General features: G+C 38.5%; 1 protein-coding gene and 1 long non-coding RNA gene across 4 annotated transcripts; both read left to right on the plus strand.

Moving 5' to 3' along the window:
* Positions 1-8: 8 nt before the first annotated feature.
* Positions 9-2,335, plus strand: LOC105448442. Its single transcript, XR_974244.1, has 3 exons — positions 9-392; positions 1,470-1,562; positions 1,647-2,335. It is a non-coding gene; the product is annotated as an uncharacterized LOC105448442 (long non-coding RNA).
* Positions 2,336-3,929: 1,594 nt separating this feature from the next.
* On the plus strand, positions 3,930-24,195 carry LOC105448444 (protein SZT2-like). Of its 3 annotated transcripts, none has more exons than XM_011686979.1 (26): positions 3,930-4,291; positions 4,635-4,952; positions 5,044-5,121; positions 5,198-5,591; positions 5,720-5,940; positions 6,538-6,922; positions 7,010-7,259; positions 7,386-8,120; positions 8,192-8,391; positions 8,462-8,625; positions 13,390-13,699; positions 13,778-13,966; positions 14,113-14,697; positions 14,862-15,238; positions 15,319-15,418; positions 15,542-16,378; positions 17,191-17,464; positions 18,136-20,117; positions 20,192-20,286; positions 20,376-20,811; positions 20,904-21,282; positions 21,367-21,532; positions 21,609-21,825; positions 21,912-23,029; positions 23,123-23,257; positions 23,420-24,195. In XM_011686979.1, exons 1-25 carry the CDS (start codon positions 4,271-4,273, stop codon positions 23,252-23,254), a joined length of 9,963 nt encoding a protein of 3,320 aa, XP_011685281.1. In that variant the 5' UTR covers positions 3,930-4,270; the 3' UTR covers positions 23,255-23,257; positions 23,420-24,195. The 3 variants fall into 3 exon arrangements, with proteins under 3 accessions (XP_011685281.1, XP_011685282.1, XP_011685283.1); XM_011686980.1 differs by lacking the exon at positions 3,930-4,291 and adding an exon at positions 4,298-4,428; XM_011686981.1 differs by lacking the exons at positions 3,930-4,291; positions 4,635-4,952; positions 5,044-5,121 and having other exon boundaries at positions 5,388-5,446; positions 5,511-5,591.
* The last annotated feature ends 141 nt before the right edge of the window (positions 24,196-24,336 follow it).

A 24,336-nucleotide genomic window follows, 5' to 3' on the forward strand; every position in this document is an offset into this window, starting at 1 on the left:
ATATATATATGTGTGTGTATGTATTAAATCATGTTACAAGATAAGATAATCCATGATGTAAGAAGACATCATGAGATAATCTACAATGTTGAGGGGATAATTTACAATGTCGACGCGGAAAGCATCATGTCCGAGTAATCCGTCATTGGAAGAATGTAAATAGGCAAATGCTATGCTATCAAGATATTTGACAAATTTATGCAACTTTGACAACATAGAAACAAACCATACAAGCATTTATTTTGGCAACAGAAACAAACTACAAGCATTTTTTCCTTCACTACTTTTATTTCGAATTTTTATCGAGATTCAGGATTAATTTCGACTACGTTAGAGAAATGAATGCAGCGATATAACGGATATAAATGAAATTAAGGCTCTTAAATATAAAGGTAATAACAAAATAAATATGAAATATGTTGAAATATAAAAAAGTGAAAAATATGAGCTAGCTGCACTAGCTGTTATCGGTGTGCAATTAAAAATTTTTTTTTTTTAGAATACATCTTTTCAGCTTAAATTTGCAATGCACATTATTAATTTTTTTAACGTAATCGTTAATAAATGTAGGGGAGGACGGGGCAACTCGGAACTCTCGCTATATCTCGAATACTGCATCACCGAATGTCAAAACTGGATTTTATCTTATAGTTACGCCTTTTTAGTTTGACATTTAAGTATGGTTATTATATGACGCTTACATTCGGTTCCGAATAGCCCCGTCCTCCCCTACTTTTAAAGGACTAAATAATTCGATATTGAAGATACTTTGATCCATTATAGAATAACTACACTGGAAGAAGTGTCTGTTTTTCTACAAACATAGGCGCCGACTTGGAAAAAATGATGGAGAGAAGGGGGAGGAGGGCAAGACAAAAATGTTTCAAATGATGGCCTTTTTTAATAGTCAAAGAATCATGCAATTTTACATTTTACTAACACTACTATTTTATGTTAGGTATTTGAATTATTATACGGCGACCTTTATATCGCCGTTACAGATACGGACAGTAGACAACGCGCCAGCTTTAGTTCACCGCGTCAACGTTACTTAATGTATTGCCTGGCCGATACTTTTTTTACAGTTGTTTTGATCGCAGAAATTATTTGCAGTTAAAAAATCTTTTGTTAAAACAGAAAACGAAAAAGTAAAACTTATTGAGGGAGCGAAAAGTACTCTGCCCTCCACCTGCCCCTTAACTCGATGCCTATGTTTATAAAGTTTTTCTATATCTCAGAATCTAACTTTGTACACCTTTCAATTATATACGTCATTTGAAATGCTGATACATCTAAGAAACTCAGAAACTAACTCAGAAACAACATGAATTAATAACGCACCAATGTCATAATTATTTACATTTTCTTGGATAACTTAAGCTGCTTCTATATATATATCTATGTTGGATAAATATTTACAAACTTGCAAGAAATACAAAAGTTTGTGAAAGCATACGCACTTGTTGCAGAATGATTTTGGAATTTGCTGAATGATTGAAATCATTTCTCTCCGTGACCGAAAATGGAAACTTTTACGAGAGTGAAAGTTATGTCGTCTACAAGTAAGAGAATAATTATTCTTATTTTGTAACTATACTAAATACATTTGACACATTGTCAGCTAATTACGATACACTTAATTGCAGAATGAATTTGACATTTAATATATTATATCGGAAATGCAGAATAAGATGCACAAGGAGCGGTCTGAATGTGAGCGAGTTATCATGAATGTCGTTGAGATTGGAGAACGTTTCTCTCAGGCTATAGCAATTATTTAAGTATATCAGTCGTAGGGAGAATGATTAATCTATAGATCTATACATCGATTCAATATATAGATAACTATCAGAGACCCTAAGTTCAATGTTAAACTTGTTTACACATATCTTAATCGATGATCTTTATCGTTTGGAATGTAAAGTTAATATAACGATATTAATGCTCGCAATGATCCCAGATAGCACACAAAGTTCAAAAAGAATTCATTCATTTATTCAATCGTATGTCGATCAATTTTGAGTTCATTTTCAGATGCAAAAAGAATTTTTTTCAGAATTTTTAGAATTTTGCATCTGAAAATGAAATCAGAATTGATGACATATGATTACTTTTTGTGCTATCTGGGGTGGATGTTCAACAATCCTTATGCGACTTGAAAGAAGTTCGTTGACGTAAAAAAAATTCGTTAAGCATGAAAGGAAAAAATTTAAGATTTCAAGAGCGATTTGAATAATCTCATTGAAAACTTGACAAGCTTTTCGATCAAATTATACAAATTGGAATATTTGCTATCATTTGTAAAAATAAGAATCGCCAGTCACTTGTCTCTGTAAAATAAAAAAATGTTAATAAATAATTTCTAAGTAATTAAAAGTATATAAGATTTTCTTATTTTAGGCAATAAAAAAGTCAATCGTTATATTGTCTCACAAGATTCGAATTCTTATAGAGATTGATTATTGAAAAGATTAATATTAATCTACATTTAGTAGAAATAGTTGTAATTCAACTTAAGATGTTCTACTGATATCTGTTGTTTTAAATGTGTACCAATTAATTGTATTTTTGCCATGTGATATGAATGATCTAGATTATCCAGAAAATAAATTATTATATATTATTAATTTAATTATTCTAACTGAAATTATCTTAATAAAGATTTAATTATATATACGTTTTCGATGTAAACTCTATGTTGTTTAAATTAATTGAAAACAAATTACTTTTGTAACTTTCTGTTACAATTAAATATAATTAGATATAATATATAAATTTGTCCATTTGACTGATAATGAGTAGGATTGGTTGCATTGTACATTTTTTTATTTTAATTAAATTGTTTTTCTACTTAAATATGTATTGTATATACATATTTTAAAAAATATATATTACTGAATTAGGTAACACAATTCTGTGATATTTTAAAGAGAACTAAAGCTACTTATCATTTGAAAGAGGAAAACTTTTATTAAATAAGAATATAAAAATAGCACCAAAAATGAATTTAGAAATGATGATATACGACAACATACGAATGAATTTTTTTTTAACACTGCTATCTGGATACATGTATCACTTGAGTTTTTTTTTTTTAATTAAAAGATACTATCACACTTAAGTTTTATTTTTCAAAATAATATAAGTATATATAATATTCTTTTTCTAATTGATTGCAATTTAAAAATTTTATATTTTTTTGAAAAATATAAAATTAAACTATACCCCTCTGGCAATATAATTAAGTTCAAAATCGAGACAAAAATCGCATATATTTTAGACATCAGTTGTAAAGATGTTTTTAGGTATTTTTTAATGCTTTTAGACATATATTTTCAGACGTCTTAAGTTCTCTTTCGTTCTCGTCTTAAGATTTTGGACTTGTTTTATTTGATGAGACATAGTGTGAACTACAGATATACTACTGACAATGTATAATATACATGGAAAAGCAGCTAAAAAATTAGCAATACACATGGACCAACACCATGGTTTATGGCAATACATACCGACAATATTTTTCAAACATTCTCAGAATCAAAGATTCTTGTTAGCGTTGTGATCGCGAGAGGATTAATTTTTTTTCCAATTCAGCGATGCGCTGCGCGGAGAGTTTCTCGCAAGAAATTTAGAAATTCGGCGAATGTTTCGACATACGCGCAACGCGTATGTAGGGTAACTGTCCCTATTAGTGTGCCTGTACGTCCCTATATATAATTAAATGTGTTTTATATTTAAATAAGTCATAAAAATAAACTGACAAGTAAATAGACAGTGTTTTTTTTTTATTAAGTTAAAGTATTAACTTAATAAAAAAAACACTTTGTCTATTTATTTGTACCAGTTTATTTTTATGACTTCTTTAAATATAAAAGCACACTAATAGGGACAGTTACTCTATGTGTTTGCACATGTATACTTACCTAGTGCCCGCACGCGCGCGCTCGCGCGCGGATCCAGCTGGCGTGCATTCCAGGCGCACGCGGCGTAACGTCATCGCGTGGCGCGTGCACACAGCCCGCCTGAGGTTATGTTGAAGTATGTTTATCGCTCCGCGAATATACGCAAACATCGCGGTAAACGCGACAACGTGACCTTTGGCCGATCGGACGCGCAGTTTACTTCTCCGATCGCAACGGTGCAATGTCCTGCGCTGCACGCGCGTCGCGATGATTTATTTTCAAACGTGCTGACGACGACCTGCTGGCCGATATAGTTTTTTAGTTAACAATGATAGACTGATATAGAACGTGCGCGGGCAAACTTCGTCATGGCGAGCGTGAGGAACGAGGTAAGACCGCTGATTGCGTCGCAACAGCCTTCCTTCGACGCCGCTCCTCGACGACGCGGACGGACATAACCTCTTCCCGCGACTGATACCTGTCAATGCGGAATCTGTCAGAAGAATGTGGAATATGCTAACGAAGTGTCTCTCACAATCTTCACGATTTCTGTTAAATTTATATAAAATGTACCTCGAAGTTTTTAACGGAACGAAGTGCCTTTTGTTGTGCCATCTGAAGTATCGCTATAATGAATCTGAGTGATCTGAGCGAAAATAACGATGTTCGAAAGAATTATTGTAGTGATTATGCTGCTTTTGTTAACTGTAGCTTTTTCCTTTGTTTGCACAGGATAGAACCGTGTTAGAAGCGGAGACTATCTTCCTGTTAATGAAGAAGGGCTTTCCCATCTCTCGCAATGTGAGAGCTCAATGGCTGCTGGAGCATTTGGACTCTGTGATAAGTATACAATGTCCGAGTGTGAAAAATAAGGAGGAGCCAGAGCTGGAGGTAGTGTCGGTGCTGCCGAGGGATAAGCCTGTCACATGGTCCACAGACACCAGCCATCAATTCCTATATAAAGTTGTTTCAACGACATCAATTGTATTCCTAGCGCACAAGTACAGGATGGTCTTTAGCTTAGATTTAAGTCCGTCGCTTGCCACTGTTGTAAGTGTTTACGAAAATTAACAATTTTGTCATGGGATATTAACTTTTGTGTTGCACGACGTGCGAAAAAAATAAAATGTCTCTTTTTTAGGACGTGCAGAACGGAGAGATTGTCATTGATGAAGTGTGTCTGGCGACGAGACGATGTCTGGAAGGTATAACCAGACCTGTGAGTACCCGCCCTTTCTTGCGGCGTTGCGCAACTGCATGTAAAAGACAGGAAGATTTTTAATTATGTTTTGTAGTTTACGATACCAGGCAGCAGACGCGTGATGCAGCCGGAAATTTATGTGACTGTGATAGCTCATACGCCATTCTTTACGAGCCCGGCGCAGCAAGTGCTAGTACAAGGATGGCTTATCACTGCGGACAACGTGAATTCCCTCACGCAATACGTAGAAAAGCAGTTGTACCTGTTGGAGGAGAGAGTGGCGGCCGTCACGGCCATAGCTAATCAGCAGTTAGAAAATTTAAGGGCAGAGAGCGAGCGTTTGGTAGGGCGGCTTTTTGAGGAAAGTAGCAACTGCTTGAACAAAAATAACTGTAATATCTCCATAGTGTCGCCGGAAGCCAGTTTTGTAAATATGCTGAGGTACGGGATGCTGGCTTTGACACTTTTACCCGAGCACAGCTGTGCACGTAAGTTGACAATTTATGATCGTATTTAGCGGATTACATTGTTACCTATAATGCACAATCGCTATGCGAGGCGATGGAAGCGAAGGTGTTACGGCGAACGAAGAGTGCAGAGAAGGAAACATTTTCAGATATGGTAATCGTCACGGACGGTATCGTCGGAATCAAGAATGCCCACACGTTGGATTCCATTATACAGCAGCTGCGCGCAACGACAGTCGCGTGTAGCTTTTTGCGCGTAGGTAGCGCGTACGATCCACATTGCGCGGACGGTTTGGTGCCAAATCAAGATCTGTTGTATTTCATCGCCGCGGCTACGCTCGGTAGTTACATGTCCTTCACTTCACACGTGGTACGTAAACTTCTGGGGGTGTGTTTCACTTAACGCTTGTAACGTTCGCGAGCATCATCTAGTCCTTGTTTAACATTTGATAAAACAGGGATGAAATGATTCCGAAAACGTTGCAAGCGCCAAATGGAACGTAGCCTGAGATTGGTATTCATACTCACTTTTATCAATAAATACGTTTATTTATTCCTAGATTAGTGCATATTAAAAACTGCTATGCACAAGTTAGCAAAGTTAATTGTAAAAGCAGATAAATATTTTGAACGATTAAATATTATATTACTCAATAATCATTGTTATATTATTTAACATATAACAATAAGATATACATGTAATATTTGATTGTTAAAATTGATTATATTATGCCACTGCATTTAGATGTAACTTTATATGTAACAGCATTTAACGTGCACTAATGTGTAGTGCGAGTCAAACTTACCATGAGATTCTATAGTATATATAATGTAAATTATATGCTAAATGTATTTAAAGATGCATTTAAATGTCGATAAAAACAAAATATAAGTGTGAACTCTAATCTATACTGCTGCACCCGAGTAAGCAGTAACATTAATTGCAATATAACTGTTTTATCTATAGATACCTGTACACGGGACAGATATGAATCTTTATCATAAACATTTTTTATGTTGGCAACTATACCGCGACGTATCGGACGACGATACCTCGGATCGTCACTGCTGGCGAACTGAAAATAATTGCTTTCATGGACACAAAAGCGGTCAACTGTTGAAGAAAAAACAGATTGACGACAAAGTTACTTGTACTTTAAGCAGTCTGCTGTGTTGTCGTCTGAGAGAAGGATATCTAATAAAAAGGGCTAGCGTACGAGACGACATTCTTGAAATAAATTTTGTATTATTATGGAAAACCAACGTTTCCTTGGAATATTCAGTAACGTGTCCATGGTCCTCAAAATCATTATCTCTATCCAACGTGATACAATATACCATTACCATAGAAGGTAGATTGATGCTAATCAATGATTTAAGATGCTGAACATAATTACACGCTTGTCCGTAGCCTGAACTAAAATTAGCTCTTGTTGCAGCGCCATACGAATTTTTACATGACATTACATGCCTGTCAAAAAAACCATTGAACTCGCATTATCGCCAAGGTGTTATCTCTCGTTTTTGGACGGCGCTGACATCGTTAACAGAAAGCGACAATACGTTAGCACACTTCAGTTGGTTTCCGGGATCCGGATGGACTTGGTACAGTGTACCTGACACCATCAGAAGCGGAATGCCTGTGTTTTACTTATCGTCTTATCCATCGCCAAGTACAGTACAGCTTAGGTATATTCATTTGCTTGCATAACCGATAGCAATTATTATATAATATGACTATGACAGATGTAGTTGTTCAAAATAAAGAAAAAAATTGTAATTATTCGACGTAACTAGGTATTATCATTTTTACAGTGACGCCGCCTGCCCGCAGTTTGGACAGATATGGCAACCGGTTGTCTCTTTGGACCCGCTTCAGTGGGCGCGTTGGATGCACACTCAGAGGATTACGTTGATTCTAGCTTACGACAGACCGTTGCCGAGACATCTTCATCAAGCGAATCAGAGCGGCCGTTTCCAATGCGTTCAGAGCCGGCAAGCGGCGGCCGTGTTGTACGCTATGTTGAAAAACTGGGCGACTTTTGTACTAGTCGAGAATCACACGTACGTCCAGTTCATATACAGAGAGGCGGAGAAGCCGCCGGTGTCATTCTCATTGATTCGCATTAATTGCAAAGCGCTCTGCGTCGTGCTCAATATAGCATTCGCCGGCGGCACCGAGGGCGTCGTCCGTCACAACGTAGTTGTAGACCTCGTGGACAGACTGTCCAAGCTCACGTTGCCAAATAGGCCGACGGAGCAACGTGAGATTCCGTGTTGCACGATAATACATAAATCGCTCGAGCGAATTCTCGTGCGATACGAGCGTATACCGAGCAATTTGAGTATGGTGGTGTTTCCTGACGGAACTCAGCCGACCAGCACTAGAACTGCACTGGGAGGTAGTCTAACAACTACCCTGTCCAGATATTTATACCACAATCGTTGGTTGTGGCACGTGAAACGGCCGTTCGTTCAGACCATCCCGGGAATTACTTTGTCCAGACTAAATATCACTGCGATCGCGAGAATACTCTCTACAATTACGAAGTAAATAGTATTTTCATTGGTATGTTACGGGAATTACAAGAACGACAGTGAGATATCTATTCTATTTGCAGAATACGTTTAGGAGAGGGCTTTAATTTCGCGTATTCGGCAGCTGGTATTACAAACATGGTGTTAGAAGTGCAAATGCAGGGCTTCGGGAACGACGAGAATTCTTATCCGTGTATTATTCAGTACGTTTTATTTCCGCCGCATGTTGTGCCCAATGCAGCATTAGAACGTGATAGCAGTACCGAAGATGACACGGAAGAAGGTAGGAGTGTTTGAGTCTGAATAAATAAAAGGATTGTTTATACAACAAACGAATGATTTTTACATATTAGGTATCGCTGAGGCGGAAGTATGGACCGAAGATTCCGAAGGGTACAGCGATTTTCAAATCGTCACAGAGGTTTGGGTCGAACCACAATGTGGCTATGTACAAATGCCTACACAGTCGAGTGCTATGTATATGCATCCTCTGCAGTATCATCAATTACCAGATGCAGTAAGTACAGTCATGATATTAACTATAAAAATTGTAAAATTTTGAGAGAGAGAGAGAGAGAGAGAGAGAGAGAGAGAGAGTGTGTGTGTGTGTGTGCGTGCGTGCGTGCGTGCGTGCGTGCGTGCGTGCGTGCGTGCGTGCGTGCGCGCGTGCGCGCGCGCTTCATTAATAAATAACAATTTAATTAATATACTCATTAGCTTTTTTTTATATATACATATTAGAAATTTTCATGATCCGTTTGGATACAGATTAATCAGTCTATAAAAAAAATATACATATATTTTTTTTATACATATACACACTACGTAAAAAAATTAAAGAATTATTTATTCTGCCTTCCAAAAATAGACAAATTTCAAGATTTCAAAACTTTTTTCACCGAGTGACATTGAATAATGAAGCAAATAGGATCATTGCTTTATAGGATTTTTCCTTTATTGTTAAATAACTCAGTGAAAAAAAATTGCGCAACGCTTAACAAAAAAAATTAATTAAAAGTAAATATTTAAACAGCGAAAGTTGCAAACTTCATTTGTGTGCGATTATAGTTTATGCTATGAAACCTTGTAAGATTAATAAAACATTTTGAGATTTGTCGCATCTTTATTTGTATTCGTGTAACCTCGTGAAAAATCAATAAGATGTTCTAAAGTATCAATCTGAAAAGTAGAAACTTCTAGAAGTTGCTTTTTTAAACATCTCGGATCATTTTTACGAAGATACATTCTCTTGAAATTTTCCTATTTTTGGAGGACTAAATAGTTGGTCCTTTAATTTTTTTATGTAGTGTATATAAAACAAATATATTTATATAGTTTATTCATTTTAATAAAGTTTAGTCTACTGCAATACACATTTATGAGCTCGCTTAAATTGATAAGACGGGTTTAATTCCTTGAACGTCTTGAGAATGATAAGATATCTTCATTTGATACTTCTGCGATATACTTGCAATATATATACGTAATTTATAAAGCGGTGGATATATTAAAAATTGCAATACTAATCATTGATATTTATGTGTCACGTAATCTCCGATATCCGCAATCGTAAATAATATTCCAAGAAAATTCCATGTTATCTCGCATATTTGTTTTACTAGATTGTTGCAACGTATAAACAGCTATTTAGCAATTTTCAAGGTCACTTATTCAAATTAATGTCAAATATCGCGTGTATAAGACTGATTACCTTCGTAATAATCCCATAGTAACTCTATCTTCACAAGTTTCTAAAACGGACGTTCACTTTCCGGCATTAGCTCCTCCTTATCTTGAGCTAACTTGATAATGCGTGTGGTAACACAAAAATTATTCTGACGTACAGTCCTCTAAAGTGTTTTGCTAGGTACTGGATCTATCTAATATCGCTCAGCGATAGCAAATTATTTAATTTACTCCGTTTCTAGTTTGAATTACCAGGCTTCATAGCATGTACTTGATGTGTGTACCGCCATTGTGTGTACGCCCATCCGCATTCTCGAAGTTTCGGCGAAAGTTTGGTGTCCTTGCTTCATTCCTACCTTCTAGAATAATCTAGAACATTACATTGATACATTAGATTAGACTGAAGAAAATTTTATTTACTTAACAATTGCTCTATTTGTTTCGGTTTCCATTGGTTTTACTTCGTAATGCGCGTCTATACAAATAGTTTATATAATTCACAGTGCTTGGTAGGCAACATTGTGTAATTTTTAGATCTAATATTAAAAGATAAAGTATCTCGTGTACATATGAACATTGAACAAATGGCTCTGATAAAAGTAAAAGGAGATTAAATTAATAATTTACCGAAAGCGATGCAGCAATAAATCGTGAATCGCGTAAATATCTTAACTTCATGGCATAGCATGTAATATAGCTTTATCTTCAATCTTATCTTTCTTCCATTTCTGATAGAGATGCTTATGAAATCCGTGTATGCACTGTCATTTTACGATGAAGGACGATACGGATACTTTCTATCATCGCAATATGACTTTTGTTTTAACTTTCTTCCACGCTTTAATTAGAGAGAAAAGGAAGATTTAACATTTTATGTAATACATTAATTTTCGTAATTTTTTTTTTAGTAACTGACTTTCATCTACTTTTTGCACTGAAGTTTATTGACTAAATGATGCGTTTGGTGTATTTCATAAAAATAATATTACAGACAAATAACGAAATTATTAGCTATTTAAAATTCGATTTGTTAATTTATAATATATTATTTGAATTTTTTTTTAATTTTGAAAATTATCATAGATTATATAGCTATTTTAATTTTTATAAATCTCAATAGAGAAATGAGAAATTACTGTTTTCTGTAGATGTGCTCGATAAAATTGAAATCTGTATCATATTTTTCGTAATACGAATATAATTCTAGTATAAGTTCACACGATAACTAGATAACTGTTATCTGATTTACTCGTAACCTGGAGAACGTTACTAATCAGAAGACCAAACTTCAAGATACGCCGACATTGATACGCTCTATAGATTATATTTTGTTCATCACATCAGTGAAATAATCTACTTGATTAATGATTTTATTCTTCCAAGAAAAATCTTTTTTTTTTAAACATAATTTTTACTTCTCAACCGTCTCGATAATGCGTAAATAATGTAACGTGTTCTCAGCACATTCATTTACTTTGTAAATTATGTGCACTCTAACGTTTATATTATAATTAATGTTTATATTATAATTAAATCGAATTAAATTGAAGTAAAAATGCACAAACACTCATTTTAGGAATTGAATTTACGTTGATGACATTGCGCATATCGTCTCTGAATTTCGAAGTTCTCGCGGGTCTTTGCGATGGATCTATAAGGGTCATGCCCGATAATCGAACGGGAATAGATTTCACACGTGGAACGTATATTTTTTCTTCGATTATCATTTTCCCATCGGAAGTACAGGTCGGAAGTACTAACGGTGGAGTCAAGTAATGTCAAGTCATCAGAAAGTCGTTATCGTCACATCACGAATAACGCAAACATTTGTCTACGCGCGTCCCGCGCAAGGACACATCCGCTTGGGCAAGTGTATTTATTTCTCCACGTAATTTTTTTTTTATCTCCAATTTTTATATCCCGCCTGCTGAAAGGAGAATAAAATTCGAGTACGATGATCCTGACTTATTACACTTGACTCTTTACTTGCGTCTCTCGGAAAGGTTTACTGACGAGAAGGAGTGCTTATTGCTCGTCTCGAAAGACGCAGAGTTTCTCATTTTCGGCTCGCGTTTCCGGCTCGGAGACGAAGGACGGCCCGTGAAATGGAGAACCGGGAACGTAAAAGTGTCTATCGCTACATGTCGTTATCGTTATCGGGGTGTGGCTTCGATATCGATGAGGGTCCTCGGAACGAGGTTTTCCTATCAGTCGCCTCAGGTATATATATAGGGCCCAATACGCGCCCTGCGCTCACTAGTGATCGGATTATCTTTTTCGCGTTAATTTTACAACGCACACCGCACCGTCCGTCCGGGTTACCTCTGCCACGGGGCTCTACGTGCTCCCAAGTCTCTTATCATCGAATCCCTGGTGACGACTCTTTTATCACGTTTCGCACGCAGATTGAAAGTGATCACGGTTTCCGTCGCATGGGCCAAGTCGTGGCGTGGCCTTCGCACGACATCGTCCTTGAGGCCTCGGTCATCCGGTTTCGGTGATGAATCTTATTCGCGATCCTCTTCCGAGAAGATAATCCGACTGGATTTCCGTCCGCCTCCCGCGAAGAGCCCTCGGCGGGATAAGGTCTTCGTCTCGTTATCATCAGGTGACTTCGCACGAGATTAAGTACAAACACAGAGAACATAGTCAATCGCCTCTGGGACAGGCATGTGAATCGCATCTTCTACCCGCTCATCCGCTCTCCGTGTTCTCTTTGGAGGTCTTCGTACCCGCGTGACTCTCAGTTGGAAGTGAAGATCTAGGCAGTAAGCGACCACTGGGGTCTTGATAACTTGTCAGATCTAACTCTTCCAGCTCAGGGTTGGGCGGCTTCACGTCGTCTTGCAGGCCGTCGTAGGCCATAGTGTTGCTCCTCTCCCCAGGTGAATCTTTCACGCCGAAATCGAGATTGTTCCCCCTTGCATTGGTGGGTGTCACGGTTCAAGTGGAGAAGTGGTCTCTGCGCTTTGTATTGAAAGTGAGATTCAACTCCTCCAACTTATTCCTGATCCCCCGTGATCGTCGGAATCGACATTTCATTTTGTGCGACTTGATCACCTGCTCGAAGGATATACTTATCTGCACGAACTTGAATGTGATTAATCTGTTAATCGCTGACCGAATGCTTGACAGATAGACTATAATTAATTCGAGAACTTTTTGTTTCTTGTAATTGTAATAAACGTTAATACTTATGTATGTGTAAATATAAGATATACTTTTTTTAAGATTAAAACACAATGACGATGTCTACATCTCTAATTTGCGCTACGTTTTAAATCGCGTGTAAAACTATCACGCATGATGTTACCTTCACTGATTCCTATATTCATATTTACTATATTCCTTTATAATATATTTTTTTATGGAGGAAGGAAGAAGAGAGAAAGAGAGAGAGAGAGAGAAAGAGAGAATGACTGAGTGAGTGAGAGAGAGAGAACTTATAATATCGAATGTGTAAGCTATTATATATCCGACACAAAGTTTTTTCAGGATGTTTACTTGTACACATAAGTTTATTTGTATTTATATCGCATGTAATATTAAAATTATTTTTGTAAATCCTATGGTATTATCACTTTTGTCCTATTAGATTGCCCGAATAGACGAGGAATGTATTAACGCTCTATTGACCCTAGAATACTTGAGCCTCTTGTGCCAAGTAACACCGGTGGAAAAAGATACCGAGATTGTGTTCGGGCAAGCGCACCAAGGAGTCAAGTATCACGGTGTCGTGGGCGCGTCCACGGATCGTATCTCGGAATGTCCAAATCCGACCGAGCCCTTCGAAGCGACGCCGATCATCGATGAGAGGATACATCCCATGTACTTCTCCTTCGACACGCTGAGCATTTTGTCAAAGTGTCAGCAGGCGGAACTCTTGTTCTCGATGTTCGCCGATGGTTAGGGAACTTGTTTTCCGATTTAAAAAACAATGAGTAGAAATGGAAATCGAAAAGTAATTGATCTTATTTTATTAGATTCCGTACATATCGATGAGGATAGAGATAGCGCGAATAGAATTCTTATGGGAAACTTTCTGGAACATATGAAACAATTGCACAATAAAGAGCTGTTGCTTACGTCGGCGGAATCGCAGAGGTTCACTAAAATGCTTCTTAACAGGCCACGCGAGAATGTTCCACCGTTACCTTTCTTTATGCAAAGAGGTACAATACTTAGACTCTTCAATTTTCGTTTTACGAAGTTAATAAATATTTTACATTATTACATTTCTTTGTATTTTTTTTTACAAAAGTATAATATTCCACAGCTTTTTTAAATTATTTTGTGTTGTGTGACGTCTTTTTTTTAGAGAAGAATTGTAGAGATGACGTATCAGATATTTATCCGAGGTGGAAGTGTTTCGTTAAAGGAATTAGCACGACGCACGTCATTATCACAATATTACCGGCAACTGAAAAAGATGTCCGCTTGATAATGTACACGGGCGATAATTGCACAAGTAACAATTCCGAGAAGAATTGCGATTCCGACATTTTCGACCTCGATATGAACGAAAAGGTATCGTCTCCAACATTGTGCCCGGAGAATTTACCTGACTTTCTCTCACTGGAACGCAGGGAGTCAAAAATTTCTAGTCAATCCACCACCGCAAATAGCACGTCGAAAGCTAATGTAGACCATCATAATTTTGATAATGTCGACACCGAGGGAAACCTCGTTATACCTGTATACGTGTATGATTGTTCGCTAGCATTATTAATTGATGCACTGGTCGGCCAATTGCAAACACCTCAGAATAAGGACATCTATCAGGATCACACTTTTAAGATCGGAGAGCAAATTTCCGAAGATTTCGTTAGTCTCAAATCAGAAAACAATACAAAACCTTCGTCTCCGGAGCCAAAGAGTGAAGACTCTGACAATATTTCTAGTGGTAGGCAAACAGTTTTTGACATACGACATTAATAACGTAAAAGAAAGATGCAATCTTTTAAAGAATATTTATTGTCAATATCTTACTTTCTTAATTAATGCGTTATTAAAAGCGTTGATGTTAGCAACTAAATGTTTCTAACAGGATCGATTTTTTTATCGTAGATCAACGAAGTTTGATGGAGCATTGCAAATTGTTGAGCTTAGCACATTGTCATTGCTACGTGGTCGCGGTTTATAAATCACTTGCACTGCAACAATCATTAAGCTACGAGGACATGGAGGCTGCCGTGGCACAATGCGAGGAAAATCTGATCGAGATTAATATTACAAATTATTTACGATCGGTATGCAGGCATTTGAGCATGTTGCCGGAAGGCGATCTGCTGAATCAGTTGAAAATCTCCGCGTGCAACGATGTTAAACCATTACACAGTTTGATAAAAAATAAATTTAAAAAGATCATGGCAGTCGCATTCAGGCCTGTACCTGCGCATCCAGAATTTTACTACTGTTTACCGTCGTGGATGTCAGAAAAAATGGTTCGTTTCTCTTGATATTTTTGTATTATTTTAATGATGAGACTATGCAGACTTTGTTTTTACAAAAGTGTTATTTTCAGGAAGTGGTGTCACAGAGAACAGATAGCGATGACGATCTAGATGACTTTACATGTCACTCTGAAATGCCAGCTCCAAAAACAGATAATTCTTCTAATCAAGGTAAAATTATTAAAATATATTCTTATTATAAAGGCATGACAATTTTTGTTATATTTTATTGTATTACTTTTTTATATTATAGAACATGTATTAAATATATGTGTACATATTATTACTTGCCAGTAAGTCAAGCTGTCAATATTACATGGCCGGTTACAAATCTTCATAACAACGAGAAGCTGTCCCATTCCAACTCCAAGGACTCGCTTATCAGCGATTTTGACGAGGAAAACACGTGGCACATGAAAGATCAGCCGCTCTTCTTACACTTGAGCTGTTCGATTCGTTTCCGCTCCGAGCTCTCCAGTATACCCGTCAAAGTGATGCCCACTTGCTTCACTGAGATCGTCCAAAGGATTAATGACGGCAAGGAAAGGAATCTTGCTGAATTAAGCCTGGACGATCTGAAGGTTACTTTGGATATCATTTGTTTGAGCCTCCCAAGAGAAGTGTTAGAGGTGTCGTTGGAACGTTATCCTGCATTGAGAACGACGTCTTACTGCAGCGCTTCGACGTTCGGTAGCGTGCCGAGCGGTAGCAGCCCGAGTACAAATGCGAAGACCGACTCGATGCAGGAAAGAATGCCGCAGCTGCCGCAGCATCATGCGGTAATCAGCTTGAGGGATGAGATCGAGTGGCTGTTGCGAGACGAGACTGCGACGGCACTTCTGGATCACCCTTCACCGAATGCAAACACGTTGAAGTTTATAGCACAGCACGTGTCGGAATCTACCGGAAGATCCAGTTGCTCGATGGATAAAGTACCTTTGCATTTTGTTTTCCCATCAGAGAGCAGCGCACCGAAATTTTTGAAGGAGTTGAAAAATCTCGAGATTGACAAGTACTGCATTTGCCAAGAGGCCGATTTATTTTACTTCGTTAAGAAACCGGAAATAATAGTACCTGATACAGAAGCGGATATATTACATGTAGATGTAGAGGAACAGCTATTAAAAGATGGTAAATAATTTATTTTTTATAATTAGATAATTTATTGAATAATTATAATACAAAGTGTATTTTCTTCGCACGTCGCACGCTTGTTAGCGCGTAGGTAATCTCTTCTGCATATATCCGCAAATATATGCTAGATTATTTTAAAAGCATGTGTTAATAAGTCTGATAATAAATTTTTGTATTATCAGATTTATTAACATGCTTTTACAATACACTTCTTCGCGTGCCATACGCTTGTCGGCATGTAAACGATCTTTTCTACATATATCCGCAGATATAAGACCTATAGTTTTTAACGCCGGTTCCGAACGACCTATTATGCGGCGTCTACAATGAGACTTTAAGATTTAAGAAAATTGACCCATCATAGTCGATTATTCATCTCATGCGAAAAAGACTAATCAATTGTGATTTGGTCAATTTTCTTAAATCTTAAATCTTAACTCTTAAGTCTCATTGTAGACGCTGCTTTAAAAGAGACTTTCCTGAGTGTTGCTCTCGGTGGTTTGGCTTTGCTTTTCGAGAAGTGGCAATCGCTTCCATAATCGATTAAAACTGATTTAGAATTATATTGTTCTGGGTGGATTTGAACCTGGGTCTTTGGCACAGAAAGCCATACAGCTTCTCGCACGATTGTCACAAAGTGTAATAAAAAAAAAATATGTATATAGGTATATATATATATTTACACACACACATCTTTTTTAAGAAGATTATTAATAATATTTTAACAAAATTATATTGAAAATTTTGAAATATTAAAATTTTTTTCATATCTTTAAATTATTATTTAATTAAAATGTAATTATTTGCAGATGAAAGCGTTGAAAATATGGAGCAAGAAGAAATACCTACTACAATACAAATAAACGGACAAGATTCTGGAGATGCGCCGGGTTATTACTCTGAAATATCAAGTATAGCCGAAGGAAAACACGGGACTGATGATGGATATGAAGGCGACAGCAGTAATTCTGAGGATGATTATCAGTGGTTGATACAACTTGACAAACGTAGAGATTGTTTACCCAATTTCTGGCTAATTATGAATGTTGAAAATAATCATGTTAATGTCTATTTTCACTGCAGGTTGGTAAATCAAAGTAAAAAGTTTGTGTTGCTCTATTCATACAGCAACAGTTACATATTGCTCATTTGCTATAACAAAGGCACAACTCAGAAACAAAGTTTTTCATAAAAAACAAGTTTGAATGTCTTAAATCATTAAAATTTTGTTATATAAGTTGTAAAATGCAATTTTGATGTAACAAACTGATTGTAGATAGATACGGAAACTTGACTTTTCTGGGTGTGGAATACCTTATCCAAGCGGGGAGGGGAGGGGGGTGGTTTCGGTAACACAAATATTTTATGTCTTTTGTTATATGTGCGAAATATAATTTCTACATATATTCTATATTTAATTTTTTTTTATCAATCACTCAAAATTTCTTAAAATTTGTCAAGAATTAAAATATCCTTTTTTTAATTCCACACTCCGAATTCTGGGGATGGAATTTTACACTCACGGGAGCTCTAAGTGTGGAAAACTTTATATCCTCCATTAGGAAGTTTTCATTCCTGATTGTAGAAAAGAGAATATATACTTTTATGTTTTTCCCTTTTTTTTCTCTGTTCCCATTCTTTTTTTATAAGCAACTAAAAAAATGACAATTTTTAAGTTATATCGTTGTTACAGTAAATGGGCAATATAATATAATAAAAAAAGATTTATAACGTTATAATTGTTTATTATGCAGATTTTTGGAACTCTCTTCGCCAGAAGTGGACAGTTATTCGCAAATACAGAAAATGCTGCTCGCTCAAATCAAAGCCATATGCCGGCGTGTAAATCAATATTTACTTTTACAAAATCTTCACGACACTCGCATATGTGATCTACTGTTGGAACCCGAATCCACCGAGGATTATAATGCCTGGCGAGAAACCGGCGGTGAGTCTGGAAATCTTTTCCAGAATCACAGTTCTTCAACATCGAATGTTACACCAGGCATGTTCAGATGCCCCGTCATTTGGGAGGAACCCTTCAATCTGCATCCTCGCTTAAAAACCGGACCTGGAAGATCCGGATTATCGAGAGGGATCAAAGCGTTGCACGGCGTGCTTAACAGACTCTCCGTTAATAATCGAAATAATATGTTCGTATACCAGGAGAACAACGAGAATGTATTTTATCTGCGACTTCACGAGCAGATGAACGACGTTAAACCTTTGCAGAACAAATTATCCGAGAGCGACGAAAAGTTAGTTGTCTCGCGCAGTAATAGCATCGCGTCCTTGTCGCAGGCTAAAGGCATCGGCCTGGTGAACGATCATGTAATAGCGAACGACACCAGGCCTAGAGTTCGCTCGTTCGGTGAAAAAGAGTCCGATATCTTGAACAGAACTGGCGATTCGATTATCCTGATGGTACACGGGATATCGGAAGCTGGTCCGGAAGTCAAACGGGATTTAGTTCAAGTATTGCAAAATCGTCTCGATGACGCGGTGCTGAAAGTGCTGTCTGAGATGCTGGCACGTAATCCGATGTGCAAGCTGACACCGGCGGACGTGCACTTCATACAAAAACCGTACAAGTCTCCCGAGTGTATAGTGCAATTATCAGTGCAGCCGCACTGCTTACGACATATGGATGCTCTAGGATATTATTTGAGGCAAAATATACTGCAATTTTTGTATACGCCGAAATATACGGATCTCGGCGCGCACTATCATTTCCAGGATTACACCCCGTTAGACGGCACCAGGAAGAGAGTATCCGAATCCGATATCTTTTTGTATAATCAAAGCCACTCGAGTGGTAGCAAAGGTATAGCTTGCATCGCGTTAGCCATCACCGACGGCAAGGGAGAATCAGCAGCGTACCCGAATGACTCGAGTGACGAATCGAAATTCGACTTTCCTAAGTTGTTGAGAGTCGAGAATTTTGAGAGCATCGTATCGACCAACGTTTACAATCATAAAAGCGATTCTAAACCGAGCGCGCAAACATTGATCGAATTTCGAATCTGGAAGCAAGGCAGAGTCAACCTGGAGTCCTTAATTCTGAAATTGTCATCCGCGGTGAAACATGGTACATGGGACTTGGTCACGGAGTACAATCTTCTAGCGACTCCCCTGACGGAACCGATAATTAATCCTTCGACAGCGGTCGGAGAAATTACGGAAAACAAAGAAGTTCCGACGCCCGTAAAGGCGTCACAGTCACAAAAAGTTTCCGAGAATTTAACGATTAATCCGTACGAGCTCGGCGAGAAAGGAAAATTGGATGAAACTTATCACACTACGCTGGCACGCTGGTTTCAGTTTGCGCTGGAAATGGGGGTTCCCGCCGTTAAGAGGCACGAGGTGGTCATTCACCATAGGCACGCGATTCCCGTGATTGTGAGGGAACTGCAGAATCTCATACGCAGTCAGGATCCAGACACGTCTAGCAAAGTTTTCGTTTTACAAGATCGACAACCATTCTTAAATCAATTTGTTGTCTCGCATAAAACTGGCTCCGCGCCCAAGTGGTCCGACAATGTTCGAAACAGTTCCGATCAGTCGTTAGCAGAAAATACGGATCAAGAGGACGTAAATTCACCCGTGTACGTGCCACACGAGTTTAACAAAGACGAACAAACTGCCTACATCAAATGCATTTTGATCGCAAGGAATTTTCATCAATGGAAGGCATCTCTGGGTAAAGAAATAGACCCGGAACTGCTTGCTCCTAAAGGTCAGTGAAGTTTAATAAATTCTTAAATCTCACATATCTCATTACACATATCTCTTTCGCATTTTATGTTACAGATCAAAAACAATTGCAAAAATTTAATCCCCTGATATCGGAATCGAATTTTGTGCCTAGGCAGAGAATATTGTTAGCTGAAATACTAAGTGACAATGTTAGTGTTTATTTTATAACGCACAACTATAAAAAATATTTGCGAGTGAGATAAAGATTGAATATTCAAACCTTATATTATATTTTCAGATAATCATTTATATGTACAACTGGTCCAAGGAAAAGTCGGAAAAGTTGATAAAACAAACGACAAATTTAGGCACATGGCTCTCTTCTAGATCGAGTCTATTTACCAACATAATCATGCAGAAGTTGGGTATATTTCATCACAAGCTCACCCGAGAACCTCAACAGAGAACTGAACACGGGTCTCAATATTACCAGATCAACGATATGGAAAGTCTAGCAAAATTTCCAAGTCAGTCGAACGCCGATAGCAAAGACTGGACGCGATCGAGCAATCGAGCGCAATCGAAGAACAACGCGTTTTCGTGGGTACAGGTGGTCGGGCAAGCGATGCGCGACGCGAAACCGAGCGCCTCGCATTCTCACAACACGACGGACACGATCGTGAAAGCTGCCTACGACTTGCAGGATCTACGGCATCGAGAAAAGAAGATCAAAGGTAGCGTTGATCGAAAAAAAAAAAAAAATCTGTGTGTGTAGTAATCTATTAAAATGATTACGGTAACATTATTTGGGATGTGTCCTTTGCAGAGGATCTGGACAAGCTGTACGCGATGTGGCAGAGCCGCACGTCTAACATACCGATATCGCTGACCGCTTTAAACACGTTCAAGCAACACTCTCGTTTAATACACTTCTGCCACACGCCGCTCCTCTTTTTGCCGGCCTGGCGTTTGCAGTCCGCCGCCACGAGGGATCACTCGTTGACGCCGCCGCAGTCGTCGCACTTTGCCTTGAACGGCAGCGCGCACGAACAGTCATCGCAAGCGGCGCAGTCGAAACAGGAGGTGATGAACGCGATTATGATAAAATGGCATCAAGAGCTCTGCAAGTCCATGCTGTCCGAATATAAGCAGTATCTGCAGATTCTAGGCTTCAATCCGATCCAAGTGGAGTCGCCGCATAAAACGTTTGTTCGAATTCAATTATTGAATCCTGATTTAATGAACACACGCGTATTTCTACAGCACGAACAATCGCATTTATCTTGCAGGGACGAGGAGCACGTGCAGCAGCAGTCTTATTATCTCAAGAAGTCGATGCTGGGCGGTATTTTACTGTTCGAAGTACACCTGTCGCAGCCGTTTTTCATCGTAAAGTTGCATATCATTGAGTGCAATCGCTTGCAAACGAAGACGAGTAGCGGTATGGTGAACCAAGTAAGATCAAATTTTGAATTGTACTTGCAATGCACATAGGGCAGTTATAGTTTACGAATGGATTACCTTGTTACAGTTTGTATTGAGCTTCGTGGACATTTGCGACAAGATTCAAATCAACATGCATCTGCATTCGTTCACCTACGATTTTCACTTGCGTTGCATTCACTCCTACATAGCTGGAACTGGATTGTGGTCCTTGCAGCAGGGTTATCATCTCACTCACTTTATGGATGACTTCATCAAATATTACAGCAAGGCACCGAATTACGCCAGGAATCTGATCTACAGCGGTAAGCTTTGAAAACGCACCTCGCTGGTTCGGATCGCGTTCCTTTTAAATCTAATACAGTATATACATTTAACATTGTTGTTTCAGATGTGATAACAATACACGATATAGCGATACCCGCACGTACGTTATACTCCTATTTGCTTTCACACGAGAAAGTATACGGCATGCGCGTGTTCGTGATGTCGGGCGAGCTCCAGGAGTCTCACGACAACGAATATGTCCTGATTAAACTGCAAAGTACTCCCTTGGTTAGCTATTGCGACGCCCACGATACGAAGTGCACAGATGACTTCGACGTGGCGTTGATCGTGTCGCGCATGGAGCAGTCGCCGCAAATCGAGAGGACCGAGATCACTTTGAAATATTATCTGATGTTGACGAGCAAGAGGGAATTGTATCCAAAGAGGGAAGTGGAGAACAACAAGTTGGGCAAGTTTAGGACCGTGTACAGCGTTGGGAAACCCTCCACCTCGTATACCGAGAGCCCTGTGGAATCCAGTTCCGTTTCGCCAACACCGTTGTTCGCGAGGGGCAATTCCAGGACGGAATTGTTGAGCGTCGATCAGCAGGAGAGGAATCTCGACTCCACGAACGACGGGATCGTTAAAGATACTGACGTCAATACGGCGAGCTATAACGTTTACAACAATTCGGCCCCGACGCCTCCACCGGTCCCAAATTCTCCACTGGCGCAAAACTCCAACATCTCGAGCACAGCCTCGGACGCGTCGTCGTCGTCGTCGCCGCCGCACTTGGTGCAGATTCGCCAGGAATCGGTGAACTACCTGGGCTATTACTCGTCGCACGAGCAGCTCATGCAACAGATGATCATGGCCCAGGCGAAGGCTGCCCGTCAGCACATAACGAATATGGTCGAGCGCGGCGCGCTGCAGTGCCGCACGCATTTACTCTGGGACAAACTACTGGAGAGCAAGACCTCGATGACGTATACCGAATTCAGCGAGCTCTGCTCGTTGGCCCACATCGAGCCGCTCTCGAATCTGGACGCTAGGCTAGGTCCGCTTGTTAATCAGCCGGTCTCGTGGTATCAGGCGTTGTCCAAGGTGTTGCAGAACAAATATCAGGAGCATCACAAGCAATTTATTACCTCCGACGGGAATGTCACTCATCATCTCATACTGCATCCGACTCTCCTTCAAGCGTTCATGATGCTGACCATTGACATGCACACATCGAGAGGAGTGAGTAGAACACATACGCGAGATTTTTTTTTTTAATCTAAGTCGAAAAGTTTCGTCACACGCGAAAAATTAAACGTTAATTATTCGTTTCAGGATTTATGCGCCGTTTATCGGAAATCCACGGAGATTAACATGCCGATGAATATGGAAGACGTGTACGCCTTGGTCGAGGGCTTCGTTAACGCCTGTTGCTTCCATTTATGGATGGGCCTTTGCAGCCAGTGATAACATTCCGGACGTATACAGAGCGTCACAAATGCCTACCCATCTGAAATTGTAGGGGCACATACTTATATATACATATATATATATACACATATATATATATATATATATATATACATAATACATATGTATGGATCGGTACACCTGCTAGTTCAGATGGGTAGGCATTTGTGACGCCGTGTGTATGTATGTACATACAACGCAATGGCACATTGCTTGTGAAAATAGCGTACTTACAAAATTTGTTATGTACAGTGTGTTGCATAGCGAATTATGGCTGCGTTCCGTATTCACGCTTTTGGCGCTTACAGCGCGCACGAAATTGTTTCATTCTTATTGTTTATCAAATGTTAAACAAGTCATGCTCATAGCGCGTGAACGTTAAAGCGGAACGCAGCTTTAAGGTCTATCTACATCTATCGTAACGCTGCGATCTTAAGTGATCGTGGTCGTAAGGGAAAAGCTATCGTAAACAATGTCTTTCTACATAAATCGTAATGCTAATAGGCAATAGTGAAGTAGGGAATCTGTCGCGTCGAAATGTATCGTAATAGTTGAATTTGAGTCAACTCGTACGATAAGACTGACAGGTTAACGTTGCGATTGTCGTAACGAGCTTACGATAGAACATTACGATAGATGTAGATGACCTTTATATCATTCTGAACGCGCGAATCAATGTTCTAATTGCTAATATATATGGATTATTACACTTATACGACTTTGTAAATATGAAATATATATTTTCACGTTACATACATTAATTCTCATGTAATTAATCGAACAATAATTTATTCGGTAATACATAAAATTAAGCTAATTTTAAAGGGAGACTAAAAATGTGTAATATTACGCAGCTTTATTCGATATTCGTCTACTCAGGAAACTCGGAAGTTAGCAATTAAGGAATAATCTGTGCAATAACAAAAGAATGCAATTGCTTTGTTTTTTTTTTTTTTTTTTTATAAGAAATACAACATTCACTTTATTCTGCAATCCCTAATCAATAATTCCCTAACAATTTCGTAAGGAGTTCCGTAACTAACTATAACGGTGCCTGCTTGCTGTGCGGTGTTTTGCTA

Source organism: Wasmannia auropunctata, unplaced genomic scaffold (genome assembly GCF_000956235.1).
Source record: "Wasmannia auropunctata unplaced genomic scaffold, wasmannia.A_1.0 LD336085.1, whole genome shotgun sequence".
Classification (NCBI taxonomy): domain Eukaryota; kingdom Metazoa; phylum Arthropoda; class Insecta; order Hymenoptera; family Formicidae; genus Wasmannia; species Wasmannia auropunctata.

Bases quoted from the DNA above. Each gene is read 5' to 3' on its own strand.
- LOC105448444 (XM_011686979.1), top strand. From the start codon at position 4,271: ATGGCGAGCGTGAGGAACGAG. The intron at 6,923-7,009 runs GTAGATTGATGC...CTCTTGTTGCAG, and splicing joins ATATACCATTACCATAGAAG to CGCCATACGAATTTTTACAT. The intron at 7,260-7,385 runs GTATATTCATTT...TCATTTTTACAG, and splicing joins CCAAGTACAGTACAGCTTAG to TGACGCCGCCTGCCCGCAGT.